We start from the raw sequence: 19,556 nt of genomic DNA on the forward strand, positions 1-19,556 counted from the left end.
TTAGACTATCTTGTGCCGATAGTCTATGCAGCACTCTAACACACTAAGACTTACATTTAGAATATTTTAATAAACCTATGTTAGTCGCACATAATAAATTAGTCATATTAACTATGTTTTGTCGTAATTAAATAATTAATCATATGATTGACTCAAGAGTTAGTAATGAGATTTTGCTTTCATTATGAACAAATAGAAAATATAGATTATCTAACAAGCTTTAGATTAGAATTATCTTGTCTGGACTCAAATCTCGTTCTTATCTTATCTCAAATAGGATTTCGTGGTACCTGAGGCTTGAGTGGTCGAAATACTGAATTGAGAAAGTGATTACACGATTCAAAAGTTAATCCATGATTATAAAACAAACCATGTTTTCTAACATTTTTTATTTATTTTGCAAAAAGTGAGTAAGGTTTTATTGATATAAACCTGTTATCTAAATGTTAAATAACATTTTGAAGAGCTTTCTTTCATAACCTATCACTTGCGCTAGTATCTACGTCAAACATTAGATCTCGGATTGGAGCTCGATTTGAGGTACCAATACTATTAGCTTCAAACAAAATTGTGGGGAAAGTTGTCTTTTTTTCTTTGTAGGCAAGTTATCGGCATCACTCAAATGAGAATTAACCACCTTCGCGATTATTTGTCTCGCGCACACGCATTTTCGAGAAAAAAACTCGAATCGCATTGCATGAACCTGAAGAGGGCAGGCGGACCGAGTTTGAATCTTGAATGGATCCTGGAAAAAACTCCTTGAGGTCAATCTGTAACTCTATATTTCAGGCAGATTAATTAAGAGACTTAGCTGAGCGAGTGTCGAACTCACACCCTCAATCTCAACCCCAAACATAAGGAATGAAGATATTACTCGACTAGAAATTTGTGGCCGTGTCTGTACTTTTGTGTCTAACTTGAATTAGCAACCTTACAATATACGAGTAGATTAGTGAAACAATTTAATTTTGTTTTTTGCAAAAAAAAAAAAAAAAAAAAAAAATTAGTGAAAGAGACAAAACGAGATAAATGATTGCTTTGGTAGTTTATGTCGTTATGCATTGGATACATACTTCTCAAATTGATTTTCTTGTATCAAATTTATATTAAAAAATTTAATCTAGGTTACGATATTATTTACCATGTTAATTTAGCTAGTTAAGCTTAAAAATGTAATCATAATATAAAAAATTAGTCTTCGACTCTTCTACTCCGTATATATTACTAGCCTTTAAGAGCCCGTGCGTTGCACGGAAACTATATAAAATAGTATTTGAAAGAGTTCATATTGAGACTGTATGATACAATTACAAATTTATAACAAATTCATGCATGTTAATTTATCAAAATGATCAATTGTAAGGACACCAACAAATTAATATGTGAAGATCCATTTGATCTCTTTTGCAACACATCTGACAATTCAAGTTGGTCATTCGATTATACATCAAATATTCATTTACATAACTATATGAATCTTCATATCAATCATTAAAGACCCAATGTATTTCAACTCTATAACAAAAAAATGAAAAAAATAAACAGTTGCAATATCCCCTACAAAGATGAATTACCGACACTGCAATCTCTTCAAACATTATGTGATGTCTGGTCTCCTGAAGACAACAACAAAATTTCATTTCAATATTTATCGAAAAAACTTGACCAAACTGACCCGTTTCATTTGCATTAAATAGGTTAGCCAATTAACTCGTAGATCTACCATTCGTATATAAATGGGTCGAAATTGCCATATCTAGTTATTCCCCTAGTAATGACAACCTGTTAACATGAGATAAGAAAGAAATTTACCTTTTGACAGCTTCCAGAAAGTTGAGCACAATTGGACTATGTCTCTCACCAAGCAACTGCACAAAGGAAACTTCATGATATTTATTGAAATGAAATAGATGATAATAACAGTCAAATAACACGACACCACATGATCAGTAACTGATTAATATATTGATCTTTCATATAACGAACCAAATAAAACATAAATTGAATTTTTTGGGTACATTGCAACCACAAAGTTCCAATTATATTATATAGAACATAATTTGACTATTTAATAGGTGCATTAGTGATAGAAATATACTTGTCATATTGTAATACTAAATTGAGTATGTTCTCTTCCGCCCTCCCATGTTAAGATTTGTGCTAATATGTAGTAACATGAACCATGTCCGTAAGATATAGTAATATGTGTTAGTGATGTGGGTCAGTATCAGCTAACCCGATTCAGCCTACTCATATAGTTTAGGAGTAAAGATAATGAGTCAAACTGGATCGATGACTTTTTCATTTGACTTTTAGTAGTCAAATATGTCCAACCCACAAACATCTGATTATCGACACTGCCCATTGCAGTTTCTATTAAGAATACTTTGCATAAACTCATTATGCATATTGACCCATCTAGTGTCAATTTCAACTCATTTCTAAATGAGACCTCTTAACAACCCTCAAAACCAAACAAATGCAACCCTTAGAAAATAAGCAAATTTTGACTAATAATCCAATAAAAAATCAGCCTCTCACTAACTACTCGTTTAAAGCCTATGAGGATACTGAAAACATGTTATGTCAAATACAATTCAACTCAACCCCTAGTAAGATAAACCATACAAACTGAAAGGCCACCAAAAATTCAACTAACACATTGAAGGATCAATACGAAGTCTTAAAGATATATCTTAAATAACATAAGTAAATTATGAAACTCTATATCAACAATATGAAGGAGGGGTCATGCAACATTCGTACAAAACAGTTAAAGCATAAAGGACTATTATCTATGAATTTAGGTCCTCATTAGAATGCTAACTTTAATATACGTTCTATTTTTGTCATCTAGTACTCACAGAAGCTCAATTAAAAAACACATTGCATATTTTGTATTCCTATATCAATTAGAATGTAAAATGTAAATAATACAACAATAAGCCGGACAAATGGGTGGATTACTTTAGCAAATTATTAAAGACTGCCACATATATATTTAAAGACTCCAATGCCCTACTAATATAGTGTTGTAATTATAACTGTTTATGTTTTTATGACAATACCACTTCGGATATAAATAACATTAAAGTAAATGTGCAATACATAAATTAAAATCACATAACAAAGAGGAAACATAACACCGATGTACCTGATGACAATGAATACAGATTAAGATAAGAAAGTGAACCATTTTGAGCACTTCCATATTGATGCGCGTATAAGAGCGAACAATGAATACTGATTACCTGCACAGAAATAAAAAAAATTGTAGGTGTTTTTAATCGACTTTGAGACTATCACGATGAAATCAACAGTGACTATCGATCATGCAAGAGCAACAGTGACTATCGATTGCCAGCATATTGTCTTGTACTGATATCAGATGCTTTGTTTTCAAACTGCAAGTAGCAAGCCTGGAGGATTGTGGCAAAATTTTCAAACAAATTTCTTTTAACGTTGTCAATATGCTAAGACAACTTGACTCTGCACAATAGTCAAAAACTATTGTTCTAATGCTAATTTCCTTTATCAGCCAATAATTTTGATATATTGATTTATGATGCTGTTACGAAGTCATAAAAATCGATCATATTTATATTAATCATTGATTAGCATTCAGATGCTTTGATATACATTAGTATTGAGCAGCACGATGACCACCAAATAAACTTTTGAGACAAACTGTTTTAAATAAATCACCGATAGTTTTCCAAGTATATTGAATTAATGATTCATAGTGTGATAATGATTGTAAACAATTTCAAACAAAAATTCAAAAATTCAATACCTGTTGTGATAACCTTGATCAAACGGCGGTCCGACCATTGCAGAATGAAGAGAGGCGTTAACTATATCAGCTCGGGTACGTCTTTGGACCATATATAACATTGAAGATTGTTACCCTAATCAGATTTATAGCGACTCTTTCTACCATATACTGTATAACGGTTAAAAGTCTAATTCAATATAGCTTACCAAAAACTACAACAATCAACAATAAAAGTTTAAACCATAACCTTAAGTAACAAAAAGCGTAACAAAAAATACAAAGTCTAATCCATAACTTGTTGAGTTTATTTTTCTGTTTCAATATAAGAGTCTAATCCATAACTGCTTGAGTTCATTTTTCTGTTTCAATTTGGAAAATCCTAAACCTTTATAAAAAAAACCCATATCCGATCTCAATAATCAAAATATAATTGATTTAAAAAAAAAATTAATGAAAACCCAAAACCAAGAGTGTTTAATTTCTCAAATATTCGTCTTTTTATCACTTGTATCTTAAACAACAAACCCCAAAAAAAAAAAAAAAAAAAAAAAAAAAAAAAAAATAGTAGCTGGAAAAAGGTTGCAAGGTTGTAACAAACATGAAACCCTAAGTTTCCAGATTCAAACCCTAAACTTACTAATATCTTCGATCGCTAAACGATACAACCATCTAGCAAAAAAGGAGATCGCACTAAAGGAAACCCTAACCTGTAACGGTTCAACGACACTACCATTAAGTATAAGCCATAAATTACTCACTTGAAATCATTTTTTAGAGGTGGCTACCTCTAAAAAATGCATCTTGAAATCATTTTTGACATCAATTACTCACTACAACAACAACTACAACTTATTAGACCAAATGTAGCATTTAAACTTATATAGAGATCACGTGCATTCTTTAACGCTCATAAACACTCAACAATCTTTTCTTAATGGTTCACCAATTCACATATATTTGTTGCGTATATGGTGGTGCGTTGGTGTACAAATATTATTTTCACATTAAATTGTTACCCTAGTATTAACTCAAAAGGCAGCCTCATTTTGTTGAATCTTATGATTCTAACTCCTCAAATCTCAAAAGTCACAAATCACAACCTTTCATCTTGACCTAGTTAGTGATGCAGATCTTACCTAATGTATTAACTGGATCACATATACTATAAAACACATTTGATTTGTAAAAGAAAGTTAAAAGAACAAAAAACAAAGACAACGGAAAAAAATATAGAAAAGTAACCTGCAGATTCAAAGGAAGCAGAGAAATGATATGGTGACGAATAAAAAGAACAACAACAACAACATACACGAAAACATTATTTTTTGCAAACATAAAAAAATTATACAACCTCTTGGCAGGATCTACATTCAGAAGGTTGTTGTTGAAGCGGCAGCTAACGACGAAGAAGTGATCGGTCCACTCATTATACAGCTTGCTTTAAACTATTACAGGTCATATGAACTGCGATTTTATTCTCGACAACGGCATTGCAAGAATCAATATCGAACAAACGAAACCAAGCTAAATCACCAAAAAGAACAATGTCTAATTATGTTGAACAATGTCTAATTACGTATAATTATAGTGGTAAAAAACCTGTGCGTAGTAGCATTTCCTTATATTTCATAACATTATACCGTTCTAATAGCCTGAAATATCTAAAAAATAAAATAAATAAATAATCCTAAATCGTTAAAATAAAAATTCAATTGACATACCTATATTGAATCGCATTAAAATCCATCCAACCAGGGAATCTACACACTTAATCTCAAATTAAAAACAAATACAAATTGAAATTAGAAAATACAAAGGTTTATATGAAATCAAAGGTTTTGAATCACGAATACTTACACCATTCAGCGATAAATTTTCAATGAAATTGATGTTGAATATGAATCAAATGTTGCATAACAGGAATGGATTGAATCGACCGGAATGGTTTCAACAAACTTTGAAAATCTTTACTAATTACAAAAATTAGAAGGATCGAATATACATACCATATACATATAGGAGTAAACAAAGCTGCAAACCCCAAGATCGCTGTAAACAGCATCAAAACCGCTGCAGACAAAGCTGCATAAAAAAAATGAAAAAAAAAAAATTTACCAGCATCAAAATTTGTATTGTTTTTCATTTAATTTTTTTTCTTGGCTAATTAAATTCATCAATCATCACCATTCTCGATCGGTACAGATATATGTAGACATATAACGCTTGTATTTTGTAGAAATTTGCTCATACCTCAATCTAATTCATCAAACCCTAGTTAGAAGAATGAAAAAATAATTTGAAAAATGTTAAATAACTAAAAACACAAAATCGATAATCGATTATATAGAAAAAACCTATTTCAGCGAGGGAGATGAATAATTAGTTTATTAGGGTAAATGAGGGAAACAGACTGAATTCGTGTAGGTGTGAGAATACGATTTTTCTTTTCTTAATTTTTTTTATACAGTTTATGTTTGTTTTTTTTTTTATTTTTAAAAAAAAAAATCGTATCTGAATAAATGTAGGACTGACACGTGTAAGCATAGTAGGGGTATAGTAGTGGGATTGTTAGGGTGTGACACATAGGATTTGTATGTCATGCTTTATGTGAGGTAGGGGATTATGTACTCCGTATTAAATTCTGTGTATTTTATTTGTTGTAACGGATAAATTCTACGTATTTTCAACGGCTCCAGATGAGCGTCGTTTGTACAATTTTTAATATCAAATCGCATAGTTCAGCTTGAAATGATGTCTTAAAAACAGAGTTCAGACGAGCTACCATTTTAGAGTATACACAACAAAGCAACCAATATTATAAAACTTTCACTTCATTCAAAGCTTTTTACATCATCCTATTCCTACTACTTCTTTTATCTTTACTCCTACCAGTACTAATTACACATTGTCAGTTTAATGTTATTAATTTTCTCAACAACTTTTCCCGCCAATTCCTCCTTAATTTTCAAATCAGATCCTCATTGTTTGAAGGAGCACTTCCAGATCTCGATAGAACACAACAATCTGTAATCAGCAATTCAACCACAAATTAGCTTTAATAATCAGATGAACTAGTGAACCAGTAATTAAGACGATATACGATTTCAAGTTACATACCTTGTGAAGGCGAGTTGTACGATTTTTTACAATGGAGAATTGCGCTTTTAATCGAATCCTGCTGCTCTAACGCAGAGTCATCGCTCTTCGTTACAGGCGTTTGCAGAATTGCAGACGCCGAACGGCTTTTTCCTAAATGTTTACGCACGTCTTTAAACACCGTAACACGGCCACCGCCTCTTTTATCTTCTTTCCTAGGGGAGAAAACAGATGATGCCGGAGACGATGAAGGTGTAACTGATTTCTCCGATAATCTCGATTTTTCGTTTCCTCTTTTCGTAACCTTCGGTTTCATTAGATTCAGATACTTATTAACAACGTCTTTATTGAAACGTTTTGAAGACGACATATTCTGATCTTTATTTTCTAAATCGAATTTACGTCTTAAACTATTATCTCTGGTTAGCAACGCACCGACTTTAACGTCTTCAATTTCGCTTCTGGTTTCTGATTTCTCTAATTTTGATTTATTATTTTGAAATGAACCTAGAATTAGGGCACGAAGAGGCGATTGAGGTGTTTTCGTATGAATTTTCATCTTCGGTGATGAAAATGTGAGACTCGATTTCTTATCGATTTCGTTCTCGTCACCGATATTTGTGAAAACTAAATCGAAAAAGGAATCTTCATCGTCGTTGATCGTCGAATCGAAGTCTCGTACGGTGGCGGTATCTCCACCGCCGGCAATTTTCCAGAATTTTAGTAAGCTGAAGACGTCCATTGTAGGGAAAGCCAGTGAGAATTGAAGGAAGAAATGGTTTATTTTTGTTTTTTTAGCTTTTTTTCAAGTATAAAATAGAGAGTGAATTGAGTTTGAAAGGTTTTGAATGGTATATATATAAAGGAATAAATATTTAAATTTAAAATATAAATACAAATATAAATAATTGGGGAATTGAGGGGGAGCATGTGTGAAGTCCGACCGGCTACATGCTATGTATGAACATTTACGCTCTCTCCCAATTATTTTGTACAAGTTTCAATGATCTTATTTTTTTTTTAAAATATAGAGAGTAAGATAATGTGACAAGTGATAATTAAGTCAATAATTTGATGATTATGATATTCTAATTTTCATTATACTTCATAACCGTCATTAGCCGACCAAACCTTTTATAAAATATTTTATAGAATGTATTCATTTACACACGATCTAAATTTTGGTCAAAAGGGTAGGTTTAAGGTCAAAAGTAGTACAGTAGAATTGGGTTAAAAGAACAATAAATAAAGATAGTAAAAAGGTTATTTAGCATGGAGGTCGAGCCAAGTAAGGTAAGAACATCCAAGGCGGGTGGAGAATAAAAGAAAAGGAAGTAATGGTTAACCTAAAAGAGCCAAGAAAAATAGTAAAAAGTGAATTTGGGTCAGAAATAAAGTGCATGACAAAGTGAAGGAGGGTTAATGGTCACTTTTGCTTTTTTACTATTACTGATCAGTTACTATTTACTTTTACTATCAGGATACTATTTACTTTTACTATCACGATTTGGTATTTTTCATGCATAGTATTGAAGATGTTGCTAGAGATCACTTAAGTTATTGGCAGGGGTGGACGTATGAAAGGTTAATCGTTGTCGGCTGTTCCCGACGACTCCGATTTTTTTAATGTATTCATGTGTTAAAGTTCAGAATTTAATTACTTATATGCTAAACGCCGACATTTGTTCTAGTTTTTTTTTTTCAAATTTAGAACATTTTGCACCAATCGGAAAAAATCCTAGATTTACCCTGTTCGTTGACGGTTTAATATTGCTTTGGTCACTTTTTTTAATCATGTTCCGTGGATCCTATGTTGATTTTTTGTTTATTTGTTTGTTATGTTTCCCGTTTATTTGGATGATATTAGGTTGTTTGTTGCATTCAATTATTTGTTGTAGTTCTTCGCAATATATTCTTTTGGTTTCTTTTATCAATTGTTAAAAGATTATCGTTCTATTTAACTTTAATTCATTGTTTTCCCGAAAAAAATAAAATATCAATCAATATCAATATTCATTCAATTTCAATATTTTTTTTTTATAAAAAACAAACAAGTGTTGAACCTCTATTTTTATTAAGAGAAATATTTAAATGAAACCAACTTTTAAGTTGAGATTCAAGGGACCAATCAGAGTGCGACACGTGGCGCGATAATTACATTTGATTGAAAAAAAAATTCAAAAAAAAAAAAATTAAATTTTTTTTCGAATTTTTTTTTTGTTTTTTCGAAATTTTTTTTTTCAATCACATGACATGCAGTAAATCACATGTGATTCTGCATGTCAATCACATGTGATTGTAAAACCCAATCACATGTGATTCTGCATGTCAAATCCAATCACATGTGATTGAAACAAATTTTATTTAGTAAAATAACGAATTTCAGTAAATTTGTGCTAAAACGTTTAAACACCAAATCTTTGATCAAAACTTGATCAAATCACCAAGTTAAAGTCTGAAAATTTGAAGATATGATCACGAAACTCTAACAAACTTAATCAAGTCACCGAATTAAAGTCTGTTTCCTGTTGATTTTTTTTTTTTAAATTTGAATTTTTTTTTTCAATCATATGTGATTGGATTTGACATGCAGAATCACATGTGATTGTGTTTTACAATCACATGTGATTGGATTTGACATGCTAAATTTAAAAAAAAAAAATTCGAAAAAAAAATTTCAAAAAAATTTGTTTTTTTTTTTTTTAAATTTTGAATTTTTTTTTCAATCACATGTGATTGTCGCGCCACATGTCGCACTCTGATTGGTACAATGGATTTCAAGCAAATTATTGGATTCAAGGGATTACAACTCTTTTTATTAAATATCAAAACGAAAATTAAAAAAAATAATAAGTTGTACGTTTGTAGCAAATCAGCAAATGGAAAAAATTTGCTACTGCTATACTTGAAATATATGAAAAAGTAGAAGTTCCAAAAGTGTGGGCCTGTTGGGGCGACCCTATGAAAACGAAAGTGCAAAATTTTCTTTGGGTTTTTAAAAGTTTGACTTGCTCAGACTTTATTAGGACCAGATGGTAATTTGGTTTTTAAATGGAGTAGCTAATTTCTGTTTTGGGCCGACGGCCCATATGATTTTTCGTACACATTTCACCTTTCTGTTGACCTGAATTAATACAGCATGTATTTTCGTCAACCTAAAATGTGTCAAATATTTGTAGGGTGATGTAGAATCTGATTAGAAATTTGGCGAGAGGAAATAAATAAATAACAAATATATAAAATATTAATTCTTTGATTGGTTCATTCTAGGGGGATGATTCTCACACACACTTTTTTGATCCTCACACACCTATTTCAACCTTTTACTCTTCTAATAATACTCAATTGGTGTGTGAGGATCAAAAAAGTGTGTGTGAGAATCATCCTCCTTCATTCTAGGGGTGTTCATCGGTTCGGTTTATTCGGTTGAGTTTTTTCGGTTTTGAAACTTATAAAATCAAAAACAAAAATCAAACCGAAATCAAATTTAAATATCAAAATCATAACCAAAATCGAACCGAAAACCGAATTTTATTTCAGTTTGATTTCGGTTAAAACCGAAAATCACTAAAAATAAAAATTCTAACTAGCATAAACTTACATATAAATTAAGAATAACGGTTGTAGAATTAATTTAAGTATATAGGATATATATCATGTTTATTATTTAATAAAAATGTAATAATACATCATATATAATATAAATATATAAATATTATAATTATGAATATGTTTTAAGATGTGATTAATTTGAATTCGGTTTTTAATTCGGTTTCGGTTGACCGAATTTAAAATTTTCAAAACCACAAACCAAACCAAAAACTAAATTATGAATTCGGTTTCAGTTTCGATCGATCCGAAAACCGTTTAAAACATTCGGTTTGTTTTTTTTTTTTTTTGATTCGATTCGATATTCGGTTTATTCGGTTTGAAACTAAATGGTGCACACCCCTAGTTCATTCCCTCTCTCGCGCTTCCTCACTCTTCTGTCAAAATTGTTACTAATGCTGTCGGTGTTGTAAATCTTCTTATTTCTCCCCGAGATCTCTTTTTTGAAAGGCCGTCGAGACGAGATGTCAGTTTCTCGAGAAATCTCGGTCAACGGGGTCAAATTTGGTCAAAGTCATGATTTCTCGAATTTACTCGCTCATTTCTTGAATTTTCTCATAAAATCTAGTATTTTTCGGATTTTCTCGCTTATTTCTTCGATTTACTTGTAAAATCTCGTAAATATGTATATAAATGTACATAAATTTATTTATTTATATATATATTTATATTATGAAAATTATAAAGTCAACGTAAGTCAACGCCCGAGATCTCCCCGAGATTTTTCCAAGATGACGAGATATCCCCAAAAATGTCCAAACGAAATCTCCCCGAGATCTGAGATCTCAAACCTTGAATGCTACTGACTGACGTTGGGTTAAGTTCGTCAGCTTTTCCATCAAAAAATGGAACAACTCATCTCACGGATGAGTTTGACGCTGCTTTAAACTTTAAGGGGGTGATCCTCAGACACCATTTTTTTCTATTCATAACGTCTAACTTACTATTACACCCTTACTTGTATTTAAAATAATAATATAAGTTCAACTTCTTATATTAATCTAGAGGTATAATTGTGAGTTTATTATATAAAAGTGTAAATAGATTAAAAATTGGTGTATGAGAATCACTTTTCATTTACAAGAATTTAAGGGATAGTAATATAATTATTTTTTGTATAAATTTGTGACTTATTATTATTATTATTTTTTTTAAAAAGATTAGCTTATTTTTCAGAGGTTATAATAAGTTCTTAGCATTTTTGTCTCTGCTAGTGTCAAATCTGTAGATTGGGCCTTTGGCCCCTCCTGTTGTATCAATTTTGTTTAATAATATTTGATCTTTGAAGAAAAAAAAAAAAAAAAAAAAAAAGATAATTTGTGAAAAGATGAATATTATAAGATCTAGTGTACTACGTATAACTAATTTAGAAAGGGTGCTGTGTATAAATTTTCCTACAAAGTTATGATTTTTTTGTTTTGTTTAAACAATGAAACATCGGCTAACGTTCTCATCAAAGATTGTTAGAAAAAAACACAACGTGTAATCCATTATCACACTTATTATTATTTTTAATTTCCTAAACACTAAGACACATCGTTCATGGATTCATTCATTCCACTCGGACCACTCGCATTCTATTTTTTATAAAAAACAACAAAAAATTAACAAAAATAAGACATTTTATCAACCCAATGAACGCCTAAACGCAATATACACCACAAACCAACAAACAACAACCAAGTCTCAAAACAAAAACACCTAACAACGAAACCAACCTAACAAGGAAAAATAACTAGAAACAAACCGAACCTACAACAAGGTTCACAAACAATCAACAAAAAGGAAGGACAATTACAACGTTGCAATTGCAACTTACAAAACCAAAATCAAAAGTGTTGGACGGTAGTCCAAGAAAGTGGCTCACATTTATTGCATGGAAATATAGGAGACTATTAGCAAATAGTATGTGCCAAATAATTGTAGACTTTTGGTGGTTCTTGAAACTAAAACGTGCAAGTGTGGAAAAAGTCAAAAAGTGGCTGTGAATGTTATTTGTTTTCACATAGATTACTAAGTTTCCAGTCGGTGAAGTTTCATGTATATATATATGTGTTCATGCAAAAAGCAAAAGGCATCCAAGTGAGGATCACAAGATCACAAATGAGAGAAAAACATAGTTGATAGGGTTCATCAACGGAGTTTGTTTATTTGTGAGGTTGAGAGTTTTATTCTTGTAAGGAGTGTAAAAGGGTGTACGGAAAACTTAGATTTTATCCTAAAATCTAAGGGGCTTGGGTTTGGGTTTAACTCATAGTGTACTTTTTTTTGTACTGAGTTCTTTTATATTATAAGAATAAAGGAGACTCTTGGGGTGGACGTAGGCAGGGTTTGCCGAACCACGTTAAATCGTCGTGTTATCAGTTACTTTATTTGCTTTCTATTATTTCTCGCAAGTTTGTCTCAAACAAATTATATCCTAGCTTCCGCTGGTGTGGGTGCGCTAGGCAAATTGTTATAACAAGTAGTATCAGAGCATCCAGGTGTTTCGGATAGTTTTTTGTTTGGAGATGGCGAGAAACGGAGGTATGCAATTTAGGGTGGAGCCATTTGAGATGGCGGATGACGATTGATATATTATTGAACATATGGATGTGCTTAATGGTCTGGTTAATCAACTTGAATAAGTTGAGGTTTAAAGGAGGAAGAAGATAAGACCCTTATTCTTCTTGCCTCTCTTCCCAGTTCGCAGGATAAGACACGAAGATTCAATGACCGTTTTGAGCATGGGTTTGCTATGGTTGGTCATGGAAGGGGAAGGTTTGCCTAGAAGAGATCTAGTGATAATAGTAGGTCTAGATCAGGAGACGTCATGAAGGGTATCCAGTGCTTCAAATGTCATGAGTGGGGTGACTACGGACGGACTGTCCACTCTGGAGGAATGGTGAAGTTAAATCTGGGGGTTCATCGGCTGCGGTAGCAGTTATTGTACAGGTGGGAGATGTTCTCACAATCTCCAAAAGTTCTACTTCTGCTCAAGATGAATGGATTTTAGATTCTGGTTGTACGATGCATGTGTGTTCCAAGGAAGCTTATTTTGATAAGCTAATGTTAAAGAAAGCGGGGTGCTGACTTTAGGTGATGGTTCAACATGTGATGTTGAGGGTGTTTGCATGGTGAAAAATAAAATTGTTTCACGAAGCTGCTTACGCTCTTGGTGGTGTGGCGTACACACCAAGGATGTGCAAGAATCTAATTTCCTTATGCGTGTTGGATTCTCAAGGATACGGATATTAGGCCGTAGGTGGAGTTATGAAAATCACACGTGGCGTGAAGGTCCTGAAGAGATAGAACTATGAGGGTTTATATCGTCTGGTGGCGAGTACAAAATGTACTCGTGTCTCGAAGGTTTTGAAAGCCTGCACGCGGGAAACAGGTCGGGAACATGTTGGGACATGTTTGAACAAGTAGACGATGGTGAGAAGGAAAATCCTACTGTGGTGGAAGAGATGATTCGAGACTCCTCTCCGGTGTCAACTAGGTAAGTTGACAGGGTTAGTTGCACATGATTATTGGCCGTGTTATTTGAATCGGGGTTCAGGACCGAGGTGATTCAAGGTGTGTGCAGCGGGGATAAGGAGGCCAATGGTGAAAGTACTAGGTGATAGTATTTTCGGTGACGAAGAAGATAAATGTTCGTCAAGGTGGAGATTGTTGGACGGTAGTCCAAGAAAGTGGCTCACATTTATTGCATGGAAATATAGGAGACTATTAGCAAATAGTATGTGCCAAATAATTGTAGACTTTTGGTGGTTCTTGAAACTAAAACGTGCAAGTGTGGAAAAAGTCAAAAAGTGGCTGTGAATGTTATTTGTTTTCACATGGATTACTAAGTTTCCAGTTGGTGAAGTTTTATGTATATATATGTGTTCATGCAAAAAGCAAAAGGCATCCAAGTGAGGATCACAAGATCACAAATGAGAGAAAAACATAGTTCATAGGGTTCATCAACGTAGTTTGTTTATTTGTGAGGTTGAGAGTTTTATTCTTGTAAGGAGTGTAAAAGGGTGTACGGGAAACTTAGATTTTATCCTAAAATCTAAGGGGCTTGGGTTTGGGTTTAACTCATAGTGTACTTTTTCTTGTACTGGGTTCTTTTATATTATAAGAATAAAGGAGACTCTTGGGGTGGACGTAGGCAGGGTTTGCCGAACCACGTTAAATCGTCGTGTTATCAGTTACTTTATTTGCTTTCTATTATTTCTCGCAAGTTTGTCTCAAACAAATTATATCCTAGCTTCCGCTAGTATGGGTGCGCTAGGCAAATTGTCATAACAAAAACAAATAAAGCAAAGAAACACCAACAAAGCGACCGAATACCAGTAAAAAATAAGTAAAAGGTGGCCATAGTTATAATTACCATCTCAATAATAATGAAACAACAAAATTTACATCACATACTACATCTTGAGCATTATAATTTTATTTTTTTCCACTTTCTAAATCCAACAGCTGTAATAGTACAAGAGTGAAACTTAAACAGTGAAAATATTACTAGAGTGAAACTTAACAGAACTATAAAAACTACTGTAGTAGAGAAGATATAAGTGCATAATACCACTAAGACGAATCAATGATATTCACTTGTGCTGCGGAGGATGCTCGATGTAGTTTTAGCACCAGCTTTGTAGCAAACATCAACTTTCCATTGTCACCGTAAGACATCGTGGATGGCGACAGATATACATCAATCTTGTTTAGCATCGATGAACAAGCAAGTATATTCTTTATCAGGCTAATCTCATTCTCTGTACCTCCAAAATACATGAACTCCACAATCTGTAGGTGCAACTGCCCCATTGAGATGTGGTTCAATGCAGATGATGCAGGTGGTGGGACGGCATCATGATTATATAAAGACTACAATATTATCAAATTATATATATTTAGTTATCACAAGTAATTAATGATTATTACTGAAGTAAGTATCATGATGATGCATACATAAAATACTGAATTACCGTGATCTTAAGAGTATGCAGTTTTGGTGAACCCCAAATCATGTCAAAGGCGAACGATAACATACCATCATTGCCAAAATCTATTGGCTCTAATTGCAGAGTGCTGAGGCAGCTAAAGGAGGTACCAACCCTCCTTCCTGCACCAGATTCTCCTAATAACTATATGAAAAGAAAAAAAAAAGAAAGTATAGAAAGCCGCATCAATTCAATAAGCTATTAACTATATAATTCATAATAATAATAAAACATTCTTGCAATGGTATAGTATACCTGGCACATACGAAGATCCAAATAAAGCACTTGAAGTTTCGAGAAATGACCCACAAGGTGAAAGACTAAGGAAATTGTTGTAATCCCTATATTGTCAAGCTGAAACAATGGAAACCATAAACATTTGAGATTTTTAAGTTTGGCAATCTCAACGATTTTTATTATTCCAAAAGTATCACAGGGAAATCGGCAGCCAAGTTGCAAACACTCGAGTAATGGACATTGGGTGATAATTTATCCAAAATTTCCCTTCACAAATTCTACACAATCCAAGTGTAAGTGCAAAAGATTTGGGAAACCACATGAAGTCGGTTGTGCAGGGAAAATAGAACATCTACGAAGCGCCAAACGTTCCAACTTAACACAAGAGAATAAATGTGAAGACAACCTAAGAGTTTCTGGATACATATTTATAAGCTTCAAATCCTTAATTCCCTTTTTGGACAACAACATCACCCAATAATTAATACTATTAACATCTAGCACCTTGTCATATGGTATGAAGAGATCAAATTTGGTAATGGAACCTTTAATAAGATGAAAAATTACACTTATATTCATCTCGTTATACCAATTGTCAACTCCCAGTCCTCGCAAATAGTCATAGAATTCCTCGTCCAATACGACATGGTTGAGTGAAGTCCACTTGAACCTCCAGTTTCTTGACAAGGTAGATGTTCTTACCGCATATTGTATTGGCAAACGATTGAGAATATTAGTTATCACATCTTCCGGCATACAGTTAATAATATCTTTAGATGTTGATTTCGATGCATTATGTTTCCCGGGAGTTGAATCCATTATTCTAACAATAATCTTTGCTCTTTGTTTACAGTGTGTTATTATAAAAAACACGTTCTGTGGCTGATACTAAAATATTTGAATAGGGTTAACATGATTGTAAATAAACATGAAATACTAAAATTTGGAAGAAACCCTAACAATATGATTATTAATTGATGATACTGATATTCAATCAAATCAGTGATTGCATTTGTTGAATTAACGTAGGAAACAACCAAATTAAAAATAAACAAATAAATAAATAATAATAATAATAAAATCACCTATTGGCAAATAAGAAGGTATATGTACGGCTTCTGATCGAGGGGTCTTAAGTTCTTTGGTGCATCTTTTGTTCGTGTATCTAACTATACTGTATGAGTTAGGTTTTTGTTTTTAACTGCACGCTAGTTGGTTCAAGCTTTGGCCCTTTACAATCTGATGTACTCAAGTGGTCCAATGGACTTTGTATCAGTTTGGGTTTCTTTGTTTAGATGAAATCCCTTTTATTCAGCAAATAAAATAAAATAAGAAGCCAATAACATAAAGGGAAAACCATATTTGGGTACCAGGCCCAATCATCCTCAATGGGCTTTTTTTAAATCAAGCACATAAAATTAACTCGTTAACCCTAACGCCGTCGATTTAAACGGTATTCCCGCTCTCTACTTTTTCACATACCCACTTCTCATTGGTTCCCGTGAAAAATATACCTGCTTCAATATTACCCGAAACTAAGGCTTGGATCCAAACCTCCATAAAAACTAGATTTTTTTTTTATTCATTCCCCCTTCACACATAAACACGCACACACTTTATTTCAAAAAATATCTCATACATCTTCTCTCCCTATTATCGTGCCGAATCAGCGTCAGATCCGGTAACCGATAATCTAGAAATGGCCGATAACAACGCCGCTGATCATGAACAATCATTTGTTGAATCTGTGAAGGAAAAAATCACTGAAACGTTTCACAAAGATGATTCAGCATCATCAGATTCTGATAATGACGCTAACAAAAGCTCACCGGTTTCTGACGTTAAGGACAAAATTTACCGGTTGTTCGGTAGAGAGAAGCCGGTACACAAGCTTTTAGGTGGCGGTAAAGGTATGCACATTTTATTTAAACTGCTTATATGTATGTATATCGTATCCACAGTGTTAGATGACATAGTTTAGGTTTTAAATCAGTCAATTAAAACGGTGTGAAGTTGCTTAAGTTTAGTTTCATTTGAGAACTGAATGTGATATAGATCTGTGCCTGTTGTTTTATGTATGTGTTTAGCGGGTGCTTGATACAATAGATCCAGAGTCCAAAGAAGTATTTATAGTAATAGTTTTTTTTTTATGTGATTTGTTAAATTTGGGTTTTAAATTTTGAGATTTATGTGATGTAGATCTACAGTTCTATTGAACTACGTATTTGGACCGATGATGTAAAAATTGTCAATTGGGGTTTAACTGGCCGGAACCCTTTAGGATTAATCGTCTAAACATGGTGTTAATTGTGTACTTAATTATCAATCTACCTGGATATCACATTTTAAACAATAGTGTATCTGATGTACCTTTCCTTATTCTTGTTAGCAATTTAATTTAAATTCTCAGTTATTCACATAATTCACTTAATGTGAATATGGGTGCATACTTCCTTTTTCTATGGGTACATTGTTGTGGTGTAGCCATTTACACAACAATGCTTTGCTTATGAATTATGTTTGCTTCACATATATGAGTAACTAAATTGATATTAAATATGTTGTGAGATTTGAGGTTTTTTTTGTTTATTAACTCCTATATTTTTAAATTTTTTGACAGCTGCGGATATATTTCTGTGGAAGGACAAGAAAGTTACTGCTGGCGTTGTTGGTTTTGCCACTTTGATATGGGTGCTTTTCGAACTGGTTGAGTATCATTTGCTTACACTTATATGCCATACTCTTATATTAGCTCTGGCAGTCCTCTTTTTGTGGTCTAATGCCGCTAGCTTTATCAACAAGTAATTTATTGCTTTTTCTTTTTGTTTATTTGGTCAATTAGATATGTGTCTAATGTAACCTGACATCTGCCATTTTATGTTGATTATTTAATTTAATTAGGTCTCCTCCTAAATTCCCAGATGTTGTGCTCCCAGAAGATATTGTTCTTGGTGTTGCCAATGCCTTCAGGCTTGAAATCAATAGAGCCCTAGCTATTCTAAAGGCCATTGCTTCAGGAAAAGACTTAAAGGCTTTTCTCGGCGTATGTATTGACCCTTACAGTCATTTTTTAAGTTTTTTTTCCTTGTAATAATATTCAACGAACGATATTGATCTTGTTTTTGTTGAACCAGGCGGTTGCTGGTTTGTGGGTGGCTTCAATTCTTGGAAGCTACTGTAACTTCTTGACATTGTTTTATGCAAGTAAGAATATGTTCATAATTATTTAAGTGGTGTCAGTCTGTCACTTCATTTCGAATCACCACTGTTGGTGTTCTTTAATCTGTCTTATTAATTTTATTTACTTTTACTATCAACAGGCTTTATTTTGTTGCATACGCTGCCGTACCTTTATGATAGATATGAGGACAAAGTTGATGCTTTTGGTGAGAAAGCAGAGGCTGAGATCAAGAAGCAATATGCAGTGTTCAGTGTCAAGGTTTTGAGCAAGGTTCCAGTAGGGGCATTGAAGGCCAAGTTTGCTTAAGACGATTTAGCATTATGTCTTCCAACATGTTTGTTGTGACATTTTATAATTTATAAACTGTTTTACTCATTGATTCCCTAATACTTTAAGCAAAAGTAATCATGTTATGATGTTCTAGATGTTCAAGTCCCCATTTATGGATGGTTCTTCTTTAGCTCTGTTAGGTTTTGAAGCTTATGAATTGAAGGGGGTATAATTTTGTATTCTACGGAGTATTACTTTTTCAATCAATTTGAGTTCAATTTTTGATTGATGGTTTTTTTGATTGTAGTATTTGAAGTTGATGGTTTTTTTTCTCAAGTCATGTCCTAAAACTCTAAAAGATATGGTTTTTAGACCATTTATATCTGTCAGTTATGAATAATGCTATCCTATT

General features: G+C 32.8%; 4 protein-coding genes and 1 long non-coding RNA gene across 5 annotated transcripts; 1 reads left to right on the top strand and 4 right to left on the bottom strand.

Annotated features, from left to right (window-relative positions):
- Nucleotides 1–1,436: 1,436 nt before the first annotated feature.
- LOC139865687 (uncharacterized) lies at nt 1,437–5,614 on the bottom strand. Its single transcript, XR_011765062.1, has 6 exons — nt 5,497–5,614; nt 5,127–5,299; nt 3,794–3,943; nt 3,155–3,251; nt 1,813–1,868; nt 1,437–1,616 (listed from the first exon to the last, which is right to left on the bottom strand). It is a non-coding gene; the product is annotated as an uncharacterized lncRNA (long non-coding RNA).
- A 1,126-nt stretch (nt 5,615–6,740) lies between these two features.
- Nucleotides 6,741–7,613, bottom strand: LOC139869134 (probable membrane-associated kinase regulator 2). The gene is made up of 2 exons (XM_071857456.1): nt 6,893–7,613; nt 6,741–6,799 (listed from the first exon to the last, which is right to left on the bottom strand). Exons 1-2 carry the CDS (start codon nt 7,611–7,613, stop codon nt 6,741–6,743), a joined length of 780 nt encoding a protein of 259 aa, XP_071713557.1.
- Nucleotides 7,614–14,912: 7,299 nt separating this feature from the next.
- LOC139869363 (uncharacterized) lies at nt 14,913–16,775 on the bottom strand. The gene is made up of 3 exons (XM_071857679.1): nt 15,712–16,775; nt 15,442–15,600; nt 14,913–15,340 (listed from the first exon to the last, which is right to left on the bottom strand). Exons 1-3 carry the CDS (start codon nt 15,718–15,720, stop codon nt 15,041–15,043), a joined length of 468 nt encoding a protein of 155 aa, XP_071713780.1. The 5' UTR covers nt 15,721–16,775; the 3' UTR covers nt 14,913–15,040.
- LOC139869136 (F-box/FBD/LRR-repeat protein At1g13570-like) lies at nt 15,946–16,512 on the bottom strand. Its single transcript, XM_071857457.1, has one exon. The coding sequence runs from the start codon at nt 16,510–16,512 to the stop codon at nt 15,946–15,948; it is 567 nt and encodes a 188-aa protein (XP_071713558.1).
- A 532-nt stretch (nt 16,776–17,307) lies between the features above and the next one.
- Nucleotides 17,308–19,414, top strand: LOC139867103 (reticulon-like protein B3). The gene is made up of 5 exons (XM_071855434.1): nt 17,308–17,603; nt 18,314–18,494; nt 18,595–18,736; nt 18,828–18,897; nt 19,014–19,414. Exons 1-5 carry the CDS (start codon nt 17,393–17,395, stop codon nt 19,178–19,180), a joined length of 771 nt encoding a protein of 256 aa, XP_071711535.1. The 5' UTR covers nt 17,308–17,392; the 3' UTR covers nt 19,181–19,414.
- The last annotated feature ends 142 nt before the right edge of the window (nt 19,415–19,556 follow it).

Source organism: Rutidosis leptorrhynchoides, chromosome 9, assembly GCF_046630445.1.
Source record: "Rutidosis leptorrhynchoides isolate AG116_Rl617_1_P2 chromosome 9, CSIRO_AGI_Rlap_v1, whole genome shotgun sequence".
Taxonomy (NCBI): Eukaryota; Viridiplantae; Streptophyta; class Magnoliopsida; order Asterales; family Asteraceae; genus Rutidosis; species Rutidosis leptorrhynchoides.

What these genes read in the sequence shown, in the direction of transcription:
- LOC139869134 (XM_071857456.1), bottom strand. Translation starts at nt 7,613, where the DNA reads ATGGACGTCTTCAGCTTACTAAAATTCTGGAAAATTGCCGGCGGTGGA. An exon ending in GTACAACTCGCCTTCACAAG is followed by an intron (nt 6,800 to 6,892) that starts GTATGTAACTTG and finishes TGCTGATTACAG; the next exon opens with ATTGTTGTGTTCTATCGAGA.
- LOC139869363 (XM_071857679.1), bottom strand. An exon ending in TGCATACTCTTAAGATCACG is followed by an intron (nt 15,341 to 15,441) that starts GTAATTCAGTAT and finishes ATAATATTGTAG; the next exon opens with TCTTTATATAATCATGATGC.
- LOC139869136 (XM_071857457.1), bottom strand. Translation starts at nt 16,512, where the DNA reads ATGGATTCAACTCCCGGGAAACATAATGCATCGAAATCAACATCTAAA.
- LOC139867103 (XM_071855434.1), top strand. Translation starts at nt 17,393, where the DNA reads ATGGCCGATAACAACGCCGCTGATCATGAACAATCATTTGTTGAATCT. An exon ending in GCCGCTAGCTTTATCAACAA is followed by an intron (nt 18,495 to 18,594) that starts GTAATTTATTGC and finishes TAATTTAATTAG; the next exon opens with GTCTCCTCCTAAATTCCCAG. An exon ending in ACTTAAAGGCTTTTCTCGGC is followed by an intron (nt 18,737 to 18,827) that starts GTATGTATTGAC and finishes TTGTTGAACCAG; the next exon opens with GCGGTTGCTGGTTTGTGGGT.